The 20706-nt window shown below is 41.9% G+C and overlaps 1 protein-coding gene across 4 annotated transcripts in view; it reads left to right on the forward strand.

Annotated features, from left to right (window-relative positions):
- LCP1 (lymphocyte cytosolic protein 1) overlaps positions 1-20706 on the forward strand; it is an 81921-nt gene that overhangs the window by 48005 nt on the left and 13210 nt on the right. For all 4 annotated transcript variants that reach the window (XM_053215616.1, XM_015068912.3, XM_053215608.1 and 1 more), the window contains 12 exons: positions 2553-2639; positions 3225-3388; positions 3557-3686; positions 5358-5490; positions 7971-8052; positions 9657-9822; positions 11628-11770; positions 14003-14098; positions 15664-15859; positions 17595-17673; positions 18540-18654; positions 19565-19698. In XM_053215616.1, coding sequence (XP_053071591.1) covers positions 2576-2639; positions 3225-3388; positions 3557-3686; positions 5358-5490; positions 7971-8052; positions 9657-9822; positions 11628-11770; positions 14003-14098; positions 15664-15859; positions 17595-17673; positions 18540-18654; positions 19565-19698 — 1502 coding nt within the window. In that variant the 5' untranslated portion in view covers positions 2553-2575. The remainder of the gene's footprint in view (positions 1-2552; positions 2640-3224; positions 3389-3556; positions 3687-5357; positions 5491-7970; positions 8053-9656; positions 9823-11627; positions 11771-14002; positions 14099-15663; positions 15860-17594; positions 17674-18539; positions 18655-19564; positions 19699-20706) is intronic.

Genomic DNA, 20706 nt, shown 5'->3' on the forward strand with positions numbered 1-20706 from the left:
GCTCTCCTCCTTAACAATTACATGATTTCATTCATTTAATTCTTACGCTTGGGTGTAACTTTGTAAGCTGGCTCAAATTGTTTTTGGAACAAGGCTTGGTGAGGGAGGAAGAAGGAAGGAAGGATGGGAGGAAGGGAGGATGAGTGGATGGAAGGAAAGGAAGAAAAAAAATTTTTAAAAAAGGGAGGGAGACAGGGAGAGGCAGAGAAAAAAAGGAAAGGAGAGGAGTGAGGAAGGCAAGAAAGTCAGATAGCCATTGCCTGTCCCTGAGGGGTATTGTGTTGTGTAAATATTTGCTTATTACAGTTAAGTTCTGTGTAGTTTTCCCTTCCTTCAGAGAACCCAGTGAACCTTTTTAGATACATGAGGCAACTAATAAAATTATTATTGATAATAAAACATATTTTTAGAGGAATTGAAATAGCCACAGTATCTAATTCTCTGACTTTTCTTTTTTTAATGTTTTTTTTTTTAATTTTTTTCTCTACGTTTATTTATTTTTGGGACAGAGAGAGACAGAGCATGAACGGGGGAGGGGCAGAGAGAGAGGGAGACACAGAATCGGAAACAGGCTCCAGGCTCTGAGCCATCAGCCCATCGCGGTGGGGCTCGAACTCCCCGACCGCGAGATCGTGACCTGGTTGAAGTCGGAGGCTTAACCGACTGCGCCACCCAGGCGCCCCAGGCTTTGACTTTCAAATCATGCTCCCTGGAGTTCCTACTGGTACATAAGCTCACAGGAAGTGGGAGAGTAGACGCAGGGGAGCATTTGAGTTTCTTCAGCCAACGCCTCTCAGAGTTGTTATTTTGTCTTGTTTGTTTCAACCTACATGTAAAGCTTCTGTTAAAGGATTTGGGGGAAACCAAAGTTTGACGCCACCAATATGTGTACATAACAAAAGAGTAAGTTGGTGGATAAGCCGAATTGAGCGTAAGGCATTTTTGAACTATAGATCTAAGTGTTAAGCTTGCTTCCCTTTTTATGTGGTTGTCGATTGGTTGGCACCGAGAACAAGTATAGCACTATAAAATGCTGTGAAAACATAGAAAAGGAAATTCATTTAAAGTAATATCCTGTAACAAATGTGAAATATGTTTTTTAAATGTTTGTTTATTTTTGAGAGAGAGAGAGAGAGCAGGGCAGGGGCAGGGAGAGAGGGAGACAGAGAATCGCAAGCAGGCTCCACGCTGTCCATGGCAGAGCCGGATGTGGGGCTCAGTCCCATGAACCATGAGATCATGACCTGAGCTGAAATCAAGAGTCAGACGCTTAACTGACTGAGCCACCCAGGCATTTCACAGAGGTAACATATTTGCAAAACATCAGTAACTTCACTGAAATGCTCAAATTATAATTACATGTGAAAATACCCCATCATCCGCACTCCCACCCTGCTTATCCCTTCACCAGCAGGAAATCCAGCAAGCTTTAGTGGAACTACAATTTGAAATATTCTGGTGTGGATGAGCTAGGGGCATGGAGAATATAATCCGTTTTCTGTTTCATTCTCTTTCTACCCACTAGAGGGCAGCAATAAAGCACAGGGAAGGGGAAATTAACTCCAGCGCTGGCATTTAAAGTTTCCCAGCAAGACTAGCCTTTCCGAAAACAAGAACACCTAGAAAGTCCCTGAGATTCCCACATATGAATTATTAGAGGGTCAGGTTCCCTTCCCCTTTCCCTCAATATTGAGAGAACTTGCAAACTCCCTTTGAAGTTACAAAAGTTACCTGTTGGCTTGGCCAAACATACTAATTGTAAATGTGAACATGACATCATCTCTAAAAAAGGCATTTATGTAAAAGTTAAGTGTTATAGTTGTATATTTCCATGCAGCACACGACTCCAAGACTTAGTGATTGACCACAACAGCCATTTTACCGTATCTCTCGATTCTGTTCATTGGGCACAGCTGGGTGGTTTTTCTGTTTTGTGTGATTTGACGGGGGACCGTGGACATCTAGGGTCTCAAATTAGCTGGAATGTCCAAAGTAGCCTACTCCGTGTGTAATTGTAAAAGATCCACGTGTAGAATTTCTGGTGCCTGGCGGTTGAGGGTAGCTGTCAGCTGGGAGCCCAGCAGGGACAGGTGAGCAGAGTACCCGGTCCTTCGTTGGCTTCTTCGTGCAGGTTGGACATCTCAGAGCATGGCACTTGGTTTCCAAGAGGGAATATCCTAAGACTGAGCATTCCCAAAGGAAGGAGCCAGAAGGTTCCAGTCCCAGACATGGCTCCTGCTGCCTCCTCAATGGTCAAAGCAGACACAGGGTCAGCCCAGGTTCAAGGGGAGGGAATCAGCTCCAGCTCCTGATGTGGAACAGTCTGTAGACCCAGGGAGAGGAGGGAGTGGTGAGGGCCAATTGGAGGCCACGGTTAAGAATTGGACGGTTAAGAATGAGGTCATTTCTTACATATGGGGAAGATATGTATAAATCGTGAGGGATACGGAGGAATATTTTCTTCATCTGATAAATGGAAATTGCTGCTTACTGTGGTACTTTAAGAATTAAGACGCACAGAAGCCATTCCTTCTGTTCTTCTCCTTCCTCAGATCTGTTGCCGAAAGCAATAACAATGGCCAGAGGATCAGTGTCCGATGAAGAAATGATGGAGCTCAGAGAAGCTTTTGCCAAAGTTGGTGAGCAGGCCTGCCGCTCAAGTCACATGATTCTCCTCTTTGCTGAGTAGCTTCAGGACAGATTCAGTGAATCGGTAACATGAGCCAAATAGCGGAAGTGAAAGGAATACAGCGGTATTGGTTAGAGGAGCTGAGGGAACTTAATTTTGAAACATCTGCTTTAGGAAGATGGCTTCTTTCTCTATCAAAACATGGAATATGGACCCTCTCACCCCTGCCGCTTTGCTCATATTCTTATCTGGTCTGATTTCCTTGGTTTCCTTTGTTTTTCTGCTATTCCATACTCTGGCTTTGTATCTCTAAGCTTGTGATGTATTTTCCTGTCTCTTTCTGTAAAAGTCTCTTCAGATTCTGTTGCCAGAACCTCTGCTGTGACGTTATGACGCGTGGATGTTGGAAGTGACGCTAATGCCCCTCCCCGGTAGAAACAGGCCTCTTGCGAGACTCTGACTCTCACATGGGGTCAGGCTGCGACCCCCGAATGATTGCCCCTCCAGCCCACTCACCTCCTGTCTCGCCTTCCCCCACCTCTTTATCCTGTTTCCTGAACTGCCCTGAAACTTTAAGTCCTCTCTTGCCTTGCAGATACTGATGGCAATGGGTACATCAGCTGCAATGAGTTGAATGATTTGTTCAAGGCTGCTTGCCTGCCTCTGCCTGGGTACAAAGTGAGAGAAATTACAGAAAACCTGATGGCTACAGGTGATCTGGACCAGGATGGGAGGATCAGCTTTGACGAGTTTATCAAGGTGGGTATGAGGCAGGACGCACGGAGATGCGTTTGAAGCTTGGAGCCTCAACCTGAGAAATATCCAGAAATGGATTCCCACCCTCCCCGCCTCACTATTACATATTCTTCCCTTTGGGATTCTCTTGATCACAGATTGGGTTTCCAAAGATACATTCCATTTTTGCAGGTTTTCCACGGCCTGAAAAGCACAGAGGTTGCCAAGACCTTTAGGAAGGCGATCAATAAGAAGGAAGGCATCTGTGCGATCGGTGGTACTTCGGAGCAGTCCAGCGTCGGCACCCAGCACTCGTATTCAGGTGCGCTGTCCCGGCGGAAGTGGGGAGGGTGCTGGCACGAGGAGAGACTGGGGGGTAGCGGGAGAGGGAGCCATATGGAAAGGATCCGTGCCTTCTGGGGCTCCACATTCTAAACTCGGTGTTAAACCTAAGGGGTGCAAACCGACACAGAAGCCAACGCGAGTGTATTGACTACTGCCTGTTTCCCTGTGGTTGGTGAGCTAATTCCAGGGACGTGATGGAGGAGGAGCAATCCTAGTTCTAGGTAGAGTCCAATACCAAGTCATCTCAACAGCATTTAAAAAATACATTGAATGGAAACCAATTTGACAATAAACTTCATATATTGAAAGAAAAATACATTGAGGCTGGAGGGAATTATGCTAAATGAAATTAGTCAGAGAAAGAGAAATGTCACATGACTTCACTCATATGAGGACTTTAAGAGACAAAACAGATGAACATAAGGGAAGGGAAACAAAGATAATATAAAAACAGGGAGGGGGACAAAATGTCACAGAGTCATAAACATGGAGAACAAACAGAGGGTTACTGGAGGGGCTGTGGGAGGGGGGCTGGGCTAAATGGGGAAGGGGCACTAAGGAATCTACTCCTGAAATCGTTGTCGCACTATATGCTAACTAATTTGGATGTGAATTTTTAAAAATTAAATAAATAAATAAGTAAATAAATAATACATTGAGGCTGCCAGAATTCCTTTATAAATCTTTTGGATAAAATGAACTATTCAGGCTTTTATCTCCTCCACACTTCATGATTATTCTCAATGCCTACTGATGGGTCAAGAATATTATGTTTTTACTGATTTGGAAGGAAGCTGTGTATTTATTTTACAGGCTGCCATCCAACAGCCCTAATGGAAACTATTAAAAATTCAAACGGTACAGTAATCCAACGAATCCCAAACTGAGTTCTTTAACACGTTAGTGGATCTTAAAGATAAGTTCATGGTTAAGTACCATTTGTGATTGTGAAGGCAGTGTTTAACCTTTTACTTTTAAATACAGAAATCATATAAATATGCATTATGAATATTCAAGACAATGAAGACTCGAACTTTGGTGACTCGGGATTCTTCTGTGTTTTCAGTGACACACAATTTGGGAAACACCGTACCGGGCTGTAAGGCATAGCGTGAGGTTTCATTAAAACTTCTGAAATGAACTTCTGGCAGCTTTATTGATAAGAAAGAAAGATTATATCACACAGGATTTTATTTCATAACAACTATATACAGAAGCTCAAAGATTTTGTAGGGATTATCCGTGATCATCTCACATTTAAATTGGCTGGGCTGAAGGCAGCCGCTGAGTTTTATCCTGTAAGCATTAGATCACATTCATATTTAAATTGTGTCTAAATATGAATAAAATATATCTCTAACATTTACAAATATAGTCACATATTATATATCTATTATATCTAATATATAATAATTAGATATTATTAAATCTGCTTGCCATATGTTTTATGACTTGGAGTGAATAGAGGTCCTGTGCCTGGTCCCCAAGTCACTGAGATTTTTCAGTGTCAATAAACGTAAGATGGTAGGATAAGGGACCAGATAGCATCTCAATGGCTCTCCTGGGCATGGCAATCTGAGATCCATGTACATAATTTTATGTCAGATTTTCACCTTGCAAATAAGCCATTTTTATCATTTACTTGCAGAGGAAGAGAAGTTTGCCTTTGTCAACTGGATAAACAAAGCCCTGGAAAATGACCCCGACTGTCGACATGTTATCCCAATGAATCCAAACACAAATGATCTCTTCAGTGCCGTGGGAGATGGCATTGTCCTTTGGTAAATAATGCTTCCTTCTTGGTTTCTAAGACCTTCCTGGAATTTTCTGGAATTCCAGCAGTTCATTGTCTTTATCCTAGGCCAGCGTCCTTTGGCGCTCAGCGGGACTTGAAATGCTTTCTGCACTTGCACTTGGCAGGTCCCGGAAAGCAAACTAATTTCACAAGCAACTTATAATGAGACACGTAAAGCTGCTGTTGCTTGGTTGGAGGGGAAGGATGCACAGTATACAGACAAACAAACACAGGTGGAGATACAATAATACAAGGTCAAAAGCAATTACTTTTGGAACATATGCCACTTGGCTTCATCTGAAAGTACCTAGATTCAGAATAGCAGCGTGATGATTGAAGCAACCCAGTGCCAGTCCTTGTGCAGAGACTTTTGAGTGGTACGTACCAACATGCATTTCAAATGCTGAGGACACCTGGAAAAAGAGGAATGCATTCTGTTTGCGGAAGGCCTCTACAACAATTGGTCCTCATGGTGTCTTTGAAATACTTCTGTAGCTCTTGCTTTAGCAGCTTCTAATGCCATTGTAAGACACGGTATTAATGAAAGAAAGGGCTTGGAATAGCCAATCCCAGGTGAGCTCAGGAGTTGAAGGGAAGGATGGATGGGCAAGATTCAAAACCCCCTCTTCCCTGCTCTGGGCAGAGCAATTCTGCTTTCGGCATTTTATTTATTAGAGTTCACCATGAGATTTCATTTTTAAAAATTTCAACTGCCAAAAAAAAAAAGACGTAAAAAATGTAGGCAGGAGCAAATCCTAATTCCTTCGGTTGGCCCACAAAGCACCCCATCATCTTCCCTCAGTCTCCGGCTAGCTTTACCTCCCAAGACCCCCATGACTCAGGGACCCAGCGTGGGACACTGAGTGAATGGCTGCGGGAATGGCTACATCAGCAACCATACTTACTCTTCCCCGTACACGTCCTGCTCATAACTGTAACTGGCTTTGCCTTTTATTCTCCTTTTTAAGAATGCCTTTCCATGGGGGTGCCTTGGTGGCTCAGTTGGTTAAGCATCTGACTCTTGGTTTTGGCTTAGGTCATGATCTCATGGTTCGTGAGATCAAGCCCCACGTCGGGCTCTGTGCTGACAGTGCACAGCCGGCTTGGGATTCTGTCTGTCTCTCCCTGTCTCTCTCTGTCCCTTCGCTGTTCACACACACTTTACCTCAAAATAAACATATTCTAAAAAAAAAAAAAAAAAAAAGAAAGAATGCCCTTCCCATCATCTCCTCCTATGGAAATCCATTTACCATGATAGTTTTTGGTCTATTCCAGTCCTCCGGTGGTCTCTCCCTTCACTGGACTCTTAAAGCACATATTCATGGTACTTTGGGAGCCATCATAATGTTCTTCTTTTGGACTGTTGGGTAACTTTTCATATCGATATGTTTTGTCTCTATAATTGGCCCATAAGCTTTTCAAGAGCAAGGTTACCTTATACTTTCTGAACCACCCCTCCCTCCTACCATTTCCCAAGGCTTCTAGTTCACCAACAGCTTCAGATTTTTCAAATAGTAATTTAGGGGTTGGTTTTGCCTGAATAGCAGTAAAGTATCTTTTATTTAAATATATGGAAACACACACACACACACACACACACACACACACACACACACAACACAGTTATGGAAATACATCTTTAAAGGCCACCCCAAAAAAGGCAGTTGCATAAAAATTGTTAGGAAAAAATGTTAATGCTGATTTCTCATTAGACACAAATAGCCAGGGTCAAGTTTACAATTCTTTGAATTTGTTGTTGTTCCTTTGGATTTGCTTTTTCAACTTCCTTTCTTTAAATAAAGTGGAGGTGACCTAAGGAAATGTATTTTTTATGCTCCACTGAAGTTGTTAAATGAATGCTAAATGAGTCAAATCAGTTTTTCATAAATAATAACTGCTCACTGCAGATGTCTGATCAATATATTAGACACTTCACTGGGTGAAATTTCTCCAGCATTGATACAACAGTGGGTATAACAGGTACAGCAGAGTATAAAACATTTTATCATCCACTTAGTTAAAAGTATAGAGTTCCACCAAGTGTCAGATAGAAATTTCGACATTACATGAGCTCAGAAGTGTATAGATGGTCATTTATATAGTGGGGACAATTTTCACAGCTGAGAAAGTAAAGCACTCCTGGTGAATTTGCCTTGGCTTTCTACCCAGAATTTCCTAATATGCTAAAGAAACCAGGATGATTTTGCAGCTTGTTAGGTACATGAATAAAGCGGGGTCCTTATTGCCTGCCTCAGTATATTAGTATGATTTCAGGAACATTAACCTTTCCCATAGATAGTGTGAATCTAGTCAAAATTGCATAACTGATTTGATATCTAAACGCTGGGTCACATGAATTATATTATGGTCTTATTTGCTTCTGACATTGCTAGAATTCAAATTCAATATTACTGGACTCTGTCATTTGGAAGCCAGCTTTCTTTAATTTAATTGTTTCTTTCTCAGTAAAATGATCAACCTATCAGTGCCAGACACGATTGATGAAAGAACAATCAACAAAAAGAAACTCACCCCCTTCACCATTCAGGTATGTCTTCTCTCCGTTACCAAACTATAGGATTGTGTTTGGGATGCGTGAGTCCCGGAACTGCAGAGTCAGCCTTTTCCGGGGTCTTGGCCATTATTCCAGAACTCAGGTTTGCGGCTGGTGATTTGTCATGACTAGTGGGACAGAGAAAGACATTTTGTTTTTGTCTTTCATTAACAGAGCAGGGGGGCCGGGGAGGGGGACCATTGGTGGGACATAAGCAGTAGTGGCTGGGCATTGTTTGTTTTGGCAATTATGAATACAATTCACATTGGCTAAAGTTTCAACTCAGACTTTCCCTAGCAGTTTATCTTTGAGCTGATGCCAAACATGCAGCATTTTAGCTGAAAAGATAAGCTTTTCTAAGAATTGAAGGGCTGAGAGACGGGAAATGCTCTGGCAGCCTCCCGGTGGTATTGGCCACGGCCACTGGTGTGATAAATATAACCTGGTTTTATGCCTTCAATTTGTGAATTAACTGGAACAGTAACCAGTGGTTAAGTAAGCCATATTTCTATGTTCTGTCCCAGCGTTTTAACATTATTGTGATTCTCTCGTTCTGGAACCGTGTCTCACTACTTAAATCATGAACAGTATATTATGCTGTTTGGCGTAAGCAACGCTGTGTACTTTTAACATGCGAGGGGTAACCAAAGTGAGAACAATGATTAACCATATATGAACGTGCTTACTATTAAATTTAACCTTGAGGTTAAATTTTAATCTTGGCCATAAATAGAAACGGTGTTTTTATTCATCATTTGAGCTCTCCACCAAGGCAAAACCCCACTTCCTCCCCCCGCCCCCAATAGTTCCAAGTCACCGGTAGCCTGTGTTTTGTTTTTAGTTTGTCATAAAAACGACTTCTGTACATCCCTACCTCAAAATCTTCTCCTTTGCGTACCCAAGAAGAGGATATAGATTCTAGACTGAAAATGTCATTGATTCTATTCCAACCGTGTTTGAGATACATCACGTGTGCTGTTGCTAGTTCTAAGAACGGGTGGTCTATATATGTATGTGTGCATGTGTGTGTGAGTGTGTGTAGGTGTATGTGTACTTAAGGTCCCTAGATATTATGGTTACTCAGTAAATTGTCTTAGTGAACACCACTCTCTCTTTCCCAGGAATTTGATTTGTATCTTTTTCATTCCCTTAATACCCAATCTGAAAGTCAAAAAGCTGTTTTGTTACTCTCTTTTATGACCTTGATTTACATCAACACTTGTGCTATTAATGATAGCCAGTGACAAGACAATGACCACCCTCAAAGGTACCCCTCTCTGTCTGGCCCAGTGGGGATGTTGAGTGGGTAGGCTCCATCACAGGGCAAAATAGAAAAATGGAACACTCTTTAGTTTCCTCCGGCCCAGGGTGGGCCTTCAACTCAGGGAGCTGATTTGATTGAACAGACACCGCTTATAAGCCCAGTGCCTGGGTTACCAGATTTCCTCTTTCAGGTGTTACTGCTTTTTTTTTGATGTTAAAATCTAGTGAAGACCAGGCCTCTAGACCTGTGAACTTTCCAGAAGCAAAACATTGTTGTCGACCGTTTTGCCATCTGCAAAGTCAAAACTGAAATTTGTACAACTTTCCTCCCTCAGGAGAATCTGAACCTGGCTCTGAATTCTGCCTCAGCCATTGGATGCCACGTGGTTAACATCGGGGCTGAGGACTTGAAGGAGGGGAAGCCTTACCTGGTGCTGGGACTTCTGTGGCAGGTCATCAAGATTGGGTTGTTTGCGGACATCGAACTCAGCAGAAATGAAGGTATGAACTAAGCCACAGATGTTATTAATGGCGTGGCTTTTTATTAATACATGTGCGGGAGGCTGTAGGAGGAAGATGTCAGGAATACTCAAGCCCAGAATTCCCAGTTTTTGAAAACTATGGTTATATTGAATCTGTTGCATTAATGTAACAGTTTCTGTCCACACTGACCAGCCTTTTTAAAACGACAGAGCAAAAGCTTTTTAAGACCACAGGCTAATAATGCTGCTTGTTTAGAACCTAGAGCTCAGTGTGGCTGTCTGGGATCCAACCTCAAGAGCTTTTCTGGGTTCACTTTGCCTTTAGAATACTTTGTAACAAAACAGACCACTTCTTTTAACTTGTGTTTTATGAAGCAATTCTCATTCATATACTGCAGTGACAGCACCAGATGAGGAGAGACGTGGTCTATTTCTTAACCAAGACTGTGGAGGATTGCATTGAGGGTTTCAGAGTTCTCAGTTAAATATTGTAGCTGTCAGTCTTAGCCTGTCTGCTTGGGCACCCTGTCTCATTTAAACAATCACAGCCCTGTTGTTTAGCCAGAAGTAGCAGATTGTGAGAAGAATAAACTGAGGGTTGATGGGGGGTGGGAGGGAGGGGAAAGTGGGTGATGGGCATTGAGGACGGCACCTGTTGGGATGAGCACTGGGTGTTGTATGGAAACCAATTTGACGATAAATTTCACATTAACATAAAATAAAATAAAAGGATAGGGAAGTATAATCCTCCTGGAAGTAAAGGAGATCCCAAAATTGAATAAAAAAAATAAGAATCATACAAAAAGCAGGGTTACCTTTTAGTTTTCTGATACAGATCTCAAGAATATGAAATCTGTAGCCAGATTCTAATCTTTATTTATATATACTTTCTAATTTCTATCTCCAAATCACAATAACCCTTGAAGAATCCTGGGTTGCTATTTTTAAACCAATATTTTCAGCATGATATAGAGTAGAAAAAGCAAATAGGAAACTTAGAACCCACGAGAAAGAATATTGATTTGCAAATTATGACCTCAACTGCATTTAGACCTTCTAGCCGAGCAAAACCTATTTATTCAGCAGGGAAAAATAGAGGAAGGAGTTGATTACACTTTTTGAGATGCTAATAATGATCCGAGCGAGCATTTGAAATACAAAACACCTATGGGAATAGCGAGAGGACAATTGTCATTATTATAAACATTTTTTTAAATGTTTACTTATTTTTCACACACACACACACACACACACACACACACACACACACAGAGCATCAGAGAGAGAGAGGGAGACACAGAATCCGAAGCAGGCTCCAGGCTCCGAGCTGTCAGCACAGAGCCCCACACGGGGCTCGAACTCACAAACCACAAGATCGTGACCTGAGTCGAAGTCAGACGCTTAACCGACTGAGCCACCCAGGCGCCCCACAATTGCCATTATTATGAAATTGATCTCTTCAAAGCAAAACTGTTGGCATGTTGTGAAACGTGGTCCGATGGAGCCAGAGGAGCGTTCTGAGCCGGTAGTCTTGGTTATTTCTGCGTCCCTGCCCTGGTGCTCCTAGGCACAGCTTCGAGATTCACTGGCGACTTGCCTTTCCCACCTGAAAAATGAGGACAGTAGATAAGCTCTCAATACCTTACATTTCTTTTCAGGGAATGATCATAAAGTGTTTATTCCGTGGGACAGGCTTATCAATACCTTTACCCCAGAGAAATACCATTGCCACGTTGGCTTTCCGGAAGAGCCCAGTGAGAGTTGTAACTGCTCCCCTCAGCTATCCCCTGGATTTATCTTTCTTCGGCTTTTGTCCTTCTTCAGCTTTGATTGCTCTTTTAAGAGAAGGGGAGAGTCTGGAAGACCTGATGAAACTCTCCCCTGAGGAGCTCCTGCTGAGGTGGGCTAATTACCACCTGGAAAACGCAGGCTGCAACAAAATCAGCAACTTCAGTACAGACATCAAGGTAGGAGGCGTGTGCAGGGAAGGGGGATTGGGCGTTAGTGGAGAAAAGACAAAGACTCCAGGCTACCTTCTGTCACTTCAGAAGCACTAGGGTTAGTGAGAGGGTGGCTGGTGTCCTGGGAACTGCTCGATCCTCTCCAGGGTCCTTGTGCCGCTCTCCCTCTGGGCCCCACGCAGATCTGTCCAAGGTCCTAGTGACTTGGATGCAGCAGCCTCCAAGGGAGATGGGCCTCTCCGGAGCCAGAATGTCAGCAAGTAGAGGGAGGGAAGGACGAGAGGTAAGACGGCTTTTCAAGGAGGAGGGTATGTGTAGGACTGTGATGCCTTTCTCATGTTATCAGTGGGAGCATCAGATGAGAAGCCTTTCCAAAAAAAATGAGGATTACTCTTCTAATTACACGAAGAATACCAAACACGGTATCTCGTGCATGCCAGGTACCGTTCTACCTGCTTTATACATGCATTGGCTCATTTGATCCTCACAATAAACCTTTGAGATAAAAATTACTATTTTCTCATTTGACAGATAAGGAGACTGAGGTTAAAGAGAATTTAGGTACATGGTTCAAGTTCGCATAGCTGGGGAACGAGATCAGGATTCAGATCCGGCAGTCATGGGGACTCCATGGCCCCCATCTTTGACCATCGGACTTACCGCCTCTCTGAAACAACTCGCGGATTTCTTGAAAGGTTTTCATTTGCAGAAACCAGAGTGGTTTTTAGAAGCTAATGATCCTGGAAACCATCTGCAATGAGAATTTACCCCAGGGCATGTAGAAGGGCGGGCAGTCCCACAACAGAGATCCAAAGGGGGAAAGGCTGAGGGAAGCATGCACTGTTTCAAAACTTGGTGAAAAGTTCCACGTCAAGGTGAAGGACAGCTGTTGACATTGAAGATGTGCTGAGGTAAAAAGAGCTTAAGGGGATGTCAGGAAGATCATAAGGCACTCCCTAGTAGTAAACGGTGTGAGATGCTAGGGTGCAACATGAGAAAAACATTTCGGTCTCCGCCTTCTCAAAAGCTAAAGAAATTTTCTCCCAAGAGTTTGAGGAAAGGTCACATGCTCACCAAAAGTCAACCCAGGTTTATATTTCTTTAAGTGACAGCTTCCCCCTGCTGTGGACTCAGTGGCTGCCAGGCCTGGTGCCAGTTAGACTGAAGCTTCTAGATGGGAAGTCCCGGATTCTTTAGGACCTAAGCTAATCATGCAAAATTAATTTTTCTAACTCTGCAACTTTCACTAGTTGTTAATAGTCTAGCTACCACCAACCAAAGAGGGGTTTAACTGGAGCCGGACAGCAGCATTATCTTCCTTTCGTCCCAACAGTTAAGCTCTGCACCTGTTTCAGCCAGAATTTTCAAGCTTTTCATCCAAAATTAGGCTGCTTCATCTGAGCCATAAATGTATCTGATTTCCCATCACTAAAAACTGCATTTTTTAGAATAATAACCATTGGAACTAGCAAGCTGAGCATATACAAGGGTTGTGCCTGTGATCAAAGAACAGCTGTATCCCATCCAAGGTCAGTGCTGTGACGTATGTCAGAGCATCTGGCAACTTTGGGGGGTTTCAATCATACGAAGTCAGCACAGGTGGGGAGAACACCCACCCCCGAGTGAGTGAGAAAGGTTTATTAGTATATCCAATCTGCTAAAAATTTAGCCATCTTTTTCAACTTTGTGGTAAACGTTAAATGCACTTGTCATAGTAATATCTCCGTTTATGTAAAGATTGTTTGTGAATGCTTCAACCTTCTGTCTCTGAAATCTTTCTTTTTCTTTTGCTGATTGTCCATTTAAATGTATTTTTAAACTCTGCTTTAAACTTCTGCTTCCTTTTCCTGTCACTTTTTTTTTTAAATTAAACCTTAGCTGACTGACTTCTACAGCAATATAAAGGTATATATATTTTTCTGTATACAATTTAATACATATACATAAAGTATTTTTCTCCCCTAAGAACAACAGAGTGGCATTTGCCTCTTTGGATTGCCTTGTGTGTATGTCGTATATTTGTTACACTCCTTTTAAAAAGAAAGTCCAATATGGTATGTAAACAGACAAATCGAAAATTCAAATTAGTGAATGTTTCCAGCTTTGTTAATTAAGCTGCATTCTCGAATGACAGTCCAATAAGAAAATAGAATATGTTTGCTTTGGGGAAATTATTGTCGTGCTAAGTATGTAATTAGCTGCGCTGTTTTGAAATTGTAATTTCTTAATTTCTCACAGGACTCAAAAGCTTATTACCACCTGCTTGAACAGGTGGCTCCGAAAGGAGATGAAGAAGGTATTCCCGCTGTTGTTATTGACATGTCAGGACTCAGGGTAAGGCCGTGTCCAAAGTTGCATTTTGAGGTCATGATATTGTGTTGGGAGTTCTGTCGCCCCGCATGACGCTGACTCCGGGGCTCCGCGAGTGGATATCTCTGCATAAAGCCCTGCTAAGGCCGTTAACAACAGTTAATGGTTTGGGATAACAATTGTGGGAAATGGAATCTGAAAATGGACGTTAAGGAAAGAAAGAAACTAATACCAATCCAATGCCACACACTTCTGTATGTGTCTCGTCATTGAATAGCACTCAACAGCACCAAGAGGGATCATTAGGTTCATTTTTAGGTACCTGAGTATTATTTCTAGAAACCAGTGGGATATTTAGGCAGATAAATAAACTATCACTTTGTCATTGAAAAAACCGAGTCTGAGAAGGATTAATTAATATGTCCGAGATCATATATATGACAGATTATTGGAAGTTATCAGACCCAAGGCTGGGGTCCTTTTCCTCTGGTGATAATAAGGAAAGACTACATCAGTGGGGATAATAGGAGAAAAGGGCTGGGTAGGATTGTACGAGTTCTTAGAAGTGTCTGGTTTGAGGATTCTTAAAAACAGTCAACACAGACTTTAGTTTTTCCACCACTTTGGTATTGACCTTGAGAGGTTACCTTACCCATGTTTGTGCCTCATTTGCTATCATTAGAGTTAAGTCCAATCAGTTAATGTTAAAGTTAACTCATTTCTGAATGAGGAGCTTGTGACATGTATCATGTACAGTGTCATCTTGTAAAGCATTATATTAAATCAATTTAAGTTCTGTTTTCTGAAAACTGGTGGTTTCATAGACTCTTAAGAATTTTAAGAATGGTGGACCGCCTTTCAACGAAACTTTACCTTCTAGTAAGAGTCTACTTACAAAGGACTGAAGATCCTCTAGAACTATTTGAATAGACTTTTAATATATCAAATCCTCAATGAAGTTTACAAAAGCCAAATTGCTCTTATGTCCTTCTCAATGACACTATATAGCTTGCCTATCAGTGACACTATGTCGCTCACCTATCAACGATAACTATGTGGCTCACCTAACTGAGCACATTTTATTTTGTTTGAGTTGCAAGTATACCAACTCAGTTTGGGAAAGGTGGTTACACTAATCAGAAGTTCTTAGTGACAGGTGTAAATGTCTTCGATGAACTGAGAATAGGAGTATAATTTTTGATGATCCCATGAACACTGCTGGCAGACACAATCTCACGGACTCTGTGCAAGCAAATAATAAAAGGAAGCTTAATCACAGAACATAATTAAGATCAACTTAAATGATAAGATTATAGACTCTCTTTAAAGACAGGACAACCAAGCATTCATCTGAAGTGGTTCTGTATAGAGATGAGAGATTCAGTTACTCCATTTCTGAGATTCCTTTTACTTGTAACTTGCTGATTTCAGTTTAGGCAAACGTAAGTAATAATATGCTGTGGTTAAGTGTCTATCTGAGGTTAAGCCCTGAGGGTTTCAGTATGGTTCCCGTTACTGTTTCATGTTCCCTGCCTACTTTGTGCATGGAGGGTCTTGACCTAGCCTTGACATGACCTTTGTCGTTACAGGAGAAGGATGACATCCAGAGGGCAGAATGCATGCTGCAGCAGGCAGAGAGGCTGGGCTGCCGGCAGTTTGTCACAGCCACAGATGTTGTTCGAGGGAACCCCAAGTTGAACTTGGCTTTCATCGCCAACCTCTTCAACAGATACCCTGCCCTGCACAAACCAGAGAACCAGGACATCGACTGGGGGGCCCTTGAAGGTAACTGGAAACCTGTCACTTACAGGTTCGGAAAGGCATTCACAATTCTGATTCAAGGGCAGTTTGAAATTACCTGCTAAGCAAATGGGAACCCCTCACACGTTGGGGAAGGTCATCAATTCTCTGGTATATAACAAAGAGAATAAATAGATTAACCAAGTCAATTACAACCTAGCAGAAATAATCAAGTACCATTATGTCACATCCATTATACATAGGCTTCATCCATTACCAGAATTAAATGTTTTACGGAAGACAATGCATTTAATTATAGGATGAAATAAATTCTGAGTTCCAAAAACCTAATTTATGTACTTAATGGACTGAGTGTTAATTCCTGGAGGCAAGAGGTTGCAGTCACTCTTCATGTGAAAATATTTAACTTAATGCTAAGAGGTGTTTAGTGAGGTTTTTGTTTTTGTTTTCTTACTTCGATTTGGATTTGGGGGGGGTGGGTGGGGAAGAGTAAAGTTTTGAGGCAGCATCTCTGACGGTTGGAATTTGGGGGTTAGTGCCCTAAGATTGAACATGTAACTATAGTCTGGTTCTTTTTTCCGTCATGAATTAGTTTCAATATTGAGACCAAAAAAAAAAAAAAAAATCAAGACAAAATTGATATTAAATGAATATCACCAAAGAAAGGAAATCCAGATTTGAAGTATTGATTGTTTTTGTTTTTTGGTTTTTGTTTTTCTCTGCGATGCTTTACCTGAGCCGGATGTGCAAAATCAATCTGTATTCCAACAGTGGTGCATTTGAATCATTTGATAAATTGTGGTCAGGGGTCCAGGCATTTTGTTGACTACCGAGTACATACATCAAGGCCTCTAATCAGCCACTTCCAGCTGCCTCTAGAACATCCCCGTTTGGTCCCTCCACCATCACTTGAAATTCAGCATGCGCCGAACAGAATTGATCATCCCCCCCAGCCCCCCACCCGCTCCCAGCATCGCCTTTCTGCCCTCCGGCCAGCCCACCCACTCTCCTTTAGAAACTCCATTTTCACTAATCATACCACTTTTTGTCTCCCCAAAACCCTGCTTTGATATTTTCCTCTTCTTCACCTCTAAATCTACTGAATTAGTAAATACTAATAGTTCTTCCTGCAGAATGGCTTTTAGATTGTTTTCCCTTACTGCAGGCAGCCTTATCTCCGCGGAGAACACAGATCCCTGAAAAATGAGTTCCTAATGGTTTTGACACAGACCTTGCCTGCCACTCTTCTCTGTGTTCCTGTCTACCCCGCCTCCTCTCCCCACCACTTACTCGTCCCTCAGATCCTCTTTGCTGTCCAGATTCTACTGGTCCTGTAAGTGAAGCTCAGATTCCACTCCCTCCAAACTTAGCCCACGCTGTTCTCTCTCCTTTCCGAGCTCAAGGGGCAAGTATGTTTGCCTCCCATGTTAGCCGTCTAGCTTGCGTGATTGCACTTTGAGGCCTGAAAGCCTTGTTGACCTTGAAAGAATGTTAGCCTCTTAAGTGGCGGCTCTGAACCGCTTCCCCACACAGGAGCTCGTGCACCACTAATGGATGGTACGGACACACACTCATGGAATTGGAAGAGAGAAAAAAATTAACCACGTAACAAGTGTCACCCAAATCTGTTAAGGTTTATTGAGTAAATTTTCTTCATTCTTTGTTTCGTTTTTCGGATAGCCTCTTGAGTGAAACTTTGACCATAAAAAAGGCCTCTCTTCTTAGGGACCTGAAAGATAACGGGTCTTCATTAATTTAGGTGAGACAAGAGAAGAGCGGACATTTAGGAACTGGATGAATTCCTTGGGCGTTAACCCTCGAGTCAACCATTTGTACAGGTAAGGATATGTAGGGACTCATCCTGTTTTTTTGCTTTTTTTTTTAAACATACAGATATATTTTTTTTAAGTTTCTTTATTTATTTTGAGAGAGAGTGAGAACAAGAGGAAGAGGGGCAGAGAGAGAGGGAGAGAGAGAGAGAGAGGATTCCAAAGCAGGCTCCACGCTGCCAGCGCAGAGCCTGACACGGGGCCAAAACCCGTGAACCGTGAGATCGCGACCCTAGCCAAAACCAGGAGTTGGACGCTTAACCGACTGAGCCGCCCAGGCGCCCCGTGGAGGGATTCATCTTTAATGTGAGACACCGAGACCTTGGAAGATCCCTGGGGTCTCAGATATCTCTGTGGCATGCAGTTCTCTTTCCCAAATGTGTGCATCTTGGTGAGAAGGGGGATGGTCCCAAATGGAGACGCAGGTGTTGAATCTTCAGCCGAGAAACTCCCTTCCATTTACCATCTTTGCTGAGTGTTCACTAGAAAATCATAAGCCGGCAACCGGACAGATTTACTACATATTGTAAGCCTGCGCTCCGCTCAGACGCAGGCAAAACAAACAAACAAACAAGTCAAGTTCATGGTCATCAAGTTAATGGCGTCTCTCCCATGCCATTTGTTGAAGCCGCATTTCTTTTCCTGGAGGCAGCGTGTTCCGGCTTATGGGAGCATAGGTAGTCACACCTGGGAGAGACCGTGAGGAAGTTTCTTCAGTTCCTCTGAGTCAGAGCTAAAGATGAAGCTTCTAATACTAATTTTGCCAGGTTGTCGCAAATGTCCCTTGTGCTGATGTATGAAGAAGTGCCTGCCCACTGCGGGCCCTTACTAAAGGGTGGCGATCTGAGGATCCTTTTCTGTTTGTTTTTGTTCAGTGACTTATCAGATGCCCTGGTCATCTTCCAGCTCTATGAAAAGATTAAAGTCCCTGTTGATTGGAACAGAGTAAACAAACCACCATACCCCAAACTGGGAGGCAACATGAAGAAGGTAAACAGTGACTCTTGCGATGTTCCAACAGGCAGGTGAAGCCATAAGCCTGCAGGAGCACCCTGTGAATACTTGATTAGGGGGCCAAACTTAGATAAGTAATGTTTATCCAGGGATTAAATTATAGTACAGCAATCAGAAGCCTGAATAGTTTCATTACAGTGAGCCCATTATTTCAGTTGATTACTTATTTATAATTCCACATCGGATGTCTTTAAACATGATGATGTAAAAATTCTAATTAAGATAATTAGAGCGAGCAGGACTACAGGGTTGCTCTTCCACCAGCAGGATCCTTATTCTTATTTTCTAAAGAATTAGAAACTGCCTTTATACGGGCAGTTTGACTTGTACAAAGAGTTTGTCTCATGTCAGCACAGTGGGGACACATTGTTTCGTAAAAGCGGAAGGGGGGTTGGCACAAATATTTCTCACCATTTCTTGTCCCTTCGGCTCTTAACGATCCAAGCATAGCCATGGGAATACCTGTCCCACGTGTCAGCCCGTTATGTGCACGTAAAATGGAGGATCTGGATTTTCTGTGTCCGCCTCCACAAATTCAGTTGCTTTAGGAATATTATGGACAGGTAACTGAGCGTGGCCCTCTGTTTCTGTAGTGTGATACAGCCATGACAGTATTCATAATAATGAATTCATTTTGCTTTTGCACTTGGAGTACACTAGAAATTTTTTTTTTTTTTTGGTGGAAGTGAGGGGTTCTAGTTAAGAAAAGATGGAAAATTCTTTGACTAATTAGAATTCCAGAATTGTAGAACCAGGCAAGTCTTGAGAGATCGTTCAGTGTGACAATATTTATTTCATTTTGTGTCTTTATTTTTATTATCTCATCTGGTATGTCTCATCATAAATATGGTGGCATTAGAATGTGTTCCTTCTTGCTCGTTAACAGCTTGAGAATTGTAACTATGCAGTGGAGCTGGGGAAGAATCAAGCTAAGTTTTCCCTGGTTGGCATCGGTGGACAAGATCTCAATGAAGGAAATCGTACTCTAACATTAGCCTTGATATGGCAGTTAATGAGAAGGTAATGTAACTCGGGGAAGTGGCTTTTTATTGAGGGTATTATCAACCTGGAAAAATACTAGCAAATTTTCAAGAATGTGACACAAACCAGCAAAACTACATTTTAAGCTAAACTTAAAACCAAAGTTGTGTTTTGTTCTTTTCCTGTCATTTTTTTTCCTTTCAAGTCTTTAAATTTTCTTTCAGGTATTTTGGAACTCTGTTATTAGATTTCTAAATATTGTAGATGGCTTGTCCTTTTAATGAACCACTCCTTTCTCATCATGGCATGACCTTCTTTATTCCTGGTAATATTCTTTTCTTTGAAATCTACTTTTTCTGATGTTAATATAACTACTCCAGCTTTTTCTTGATTAATTTTAACATGACATATCTTTTTCCAGTCTTGTTTTTAGATTTGTATAAATAACAAATTATCTTTTAAAGAGGCTTTCAAAATAAGGGGAAAAGGTGCTATACTTACTTAGACATTTGCCATTCCTGGTGCTTTTCTTTTCGTGGCGCAGATCCAGATTTTCATCTGATAATCATTTGCTTTCTATCTGAAATATTTCTAGTAGTGCGAAATCCTTCACTGGTGAGGATGCATTTCAGGTTCCACATGCCTAAAAAGTCTTTATTTCATTTTCATGTTTGAAAGATATTTCCTCTGAGTATGGAATTCTAGGTTGGTAGTTTTTTCTTCCAGTACTTTAAAGATAATGTTCTTTGTCTTCTGGCTTGCATTGTTTCTGCTGATAAATCTGCTGTCATTCTTAACTTCATTCCTTTGTACATAATGTCTTTTTTCTCTGGCATATTTTCAGATTTTCTCTTTATCACTGGTTTCAAGCAAACTGATGATGATGGGCTTTGGTGTTTCTCATGCTTGAGGTTTGTTGAACTTCTTGAAACTGAGGGCTTATAGTTTTCATCAACTGTGGGAAATTTTGGTTTTTATTTCCTCAGATACGTTTCCTGTACTACCCAGCGCAGTTTGTTTTTGAGGGACACGTATTTGTCCAAATCC

Source organism: Acinonyx jubatus, chromosome A1, assembly GCF_027475565.1.
Source record: "Acinonyx jubatus isolate Ajub_Pintada_27869175 chromosome A1, VMU_Ajub_asm_v1.0, whole genome shotgun sequence".
Taxonomy (NCBI): domain Eukaryota; kingdom Metazoa; phylum Chordata; class Mammalia; order Carnivora; family Felidae; genus Acinonyx; species Acinonyx jubatus.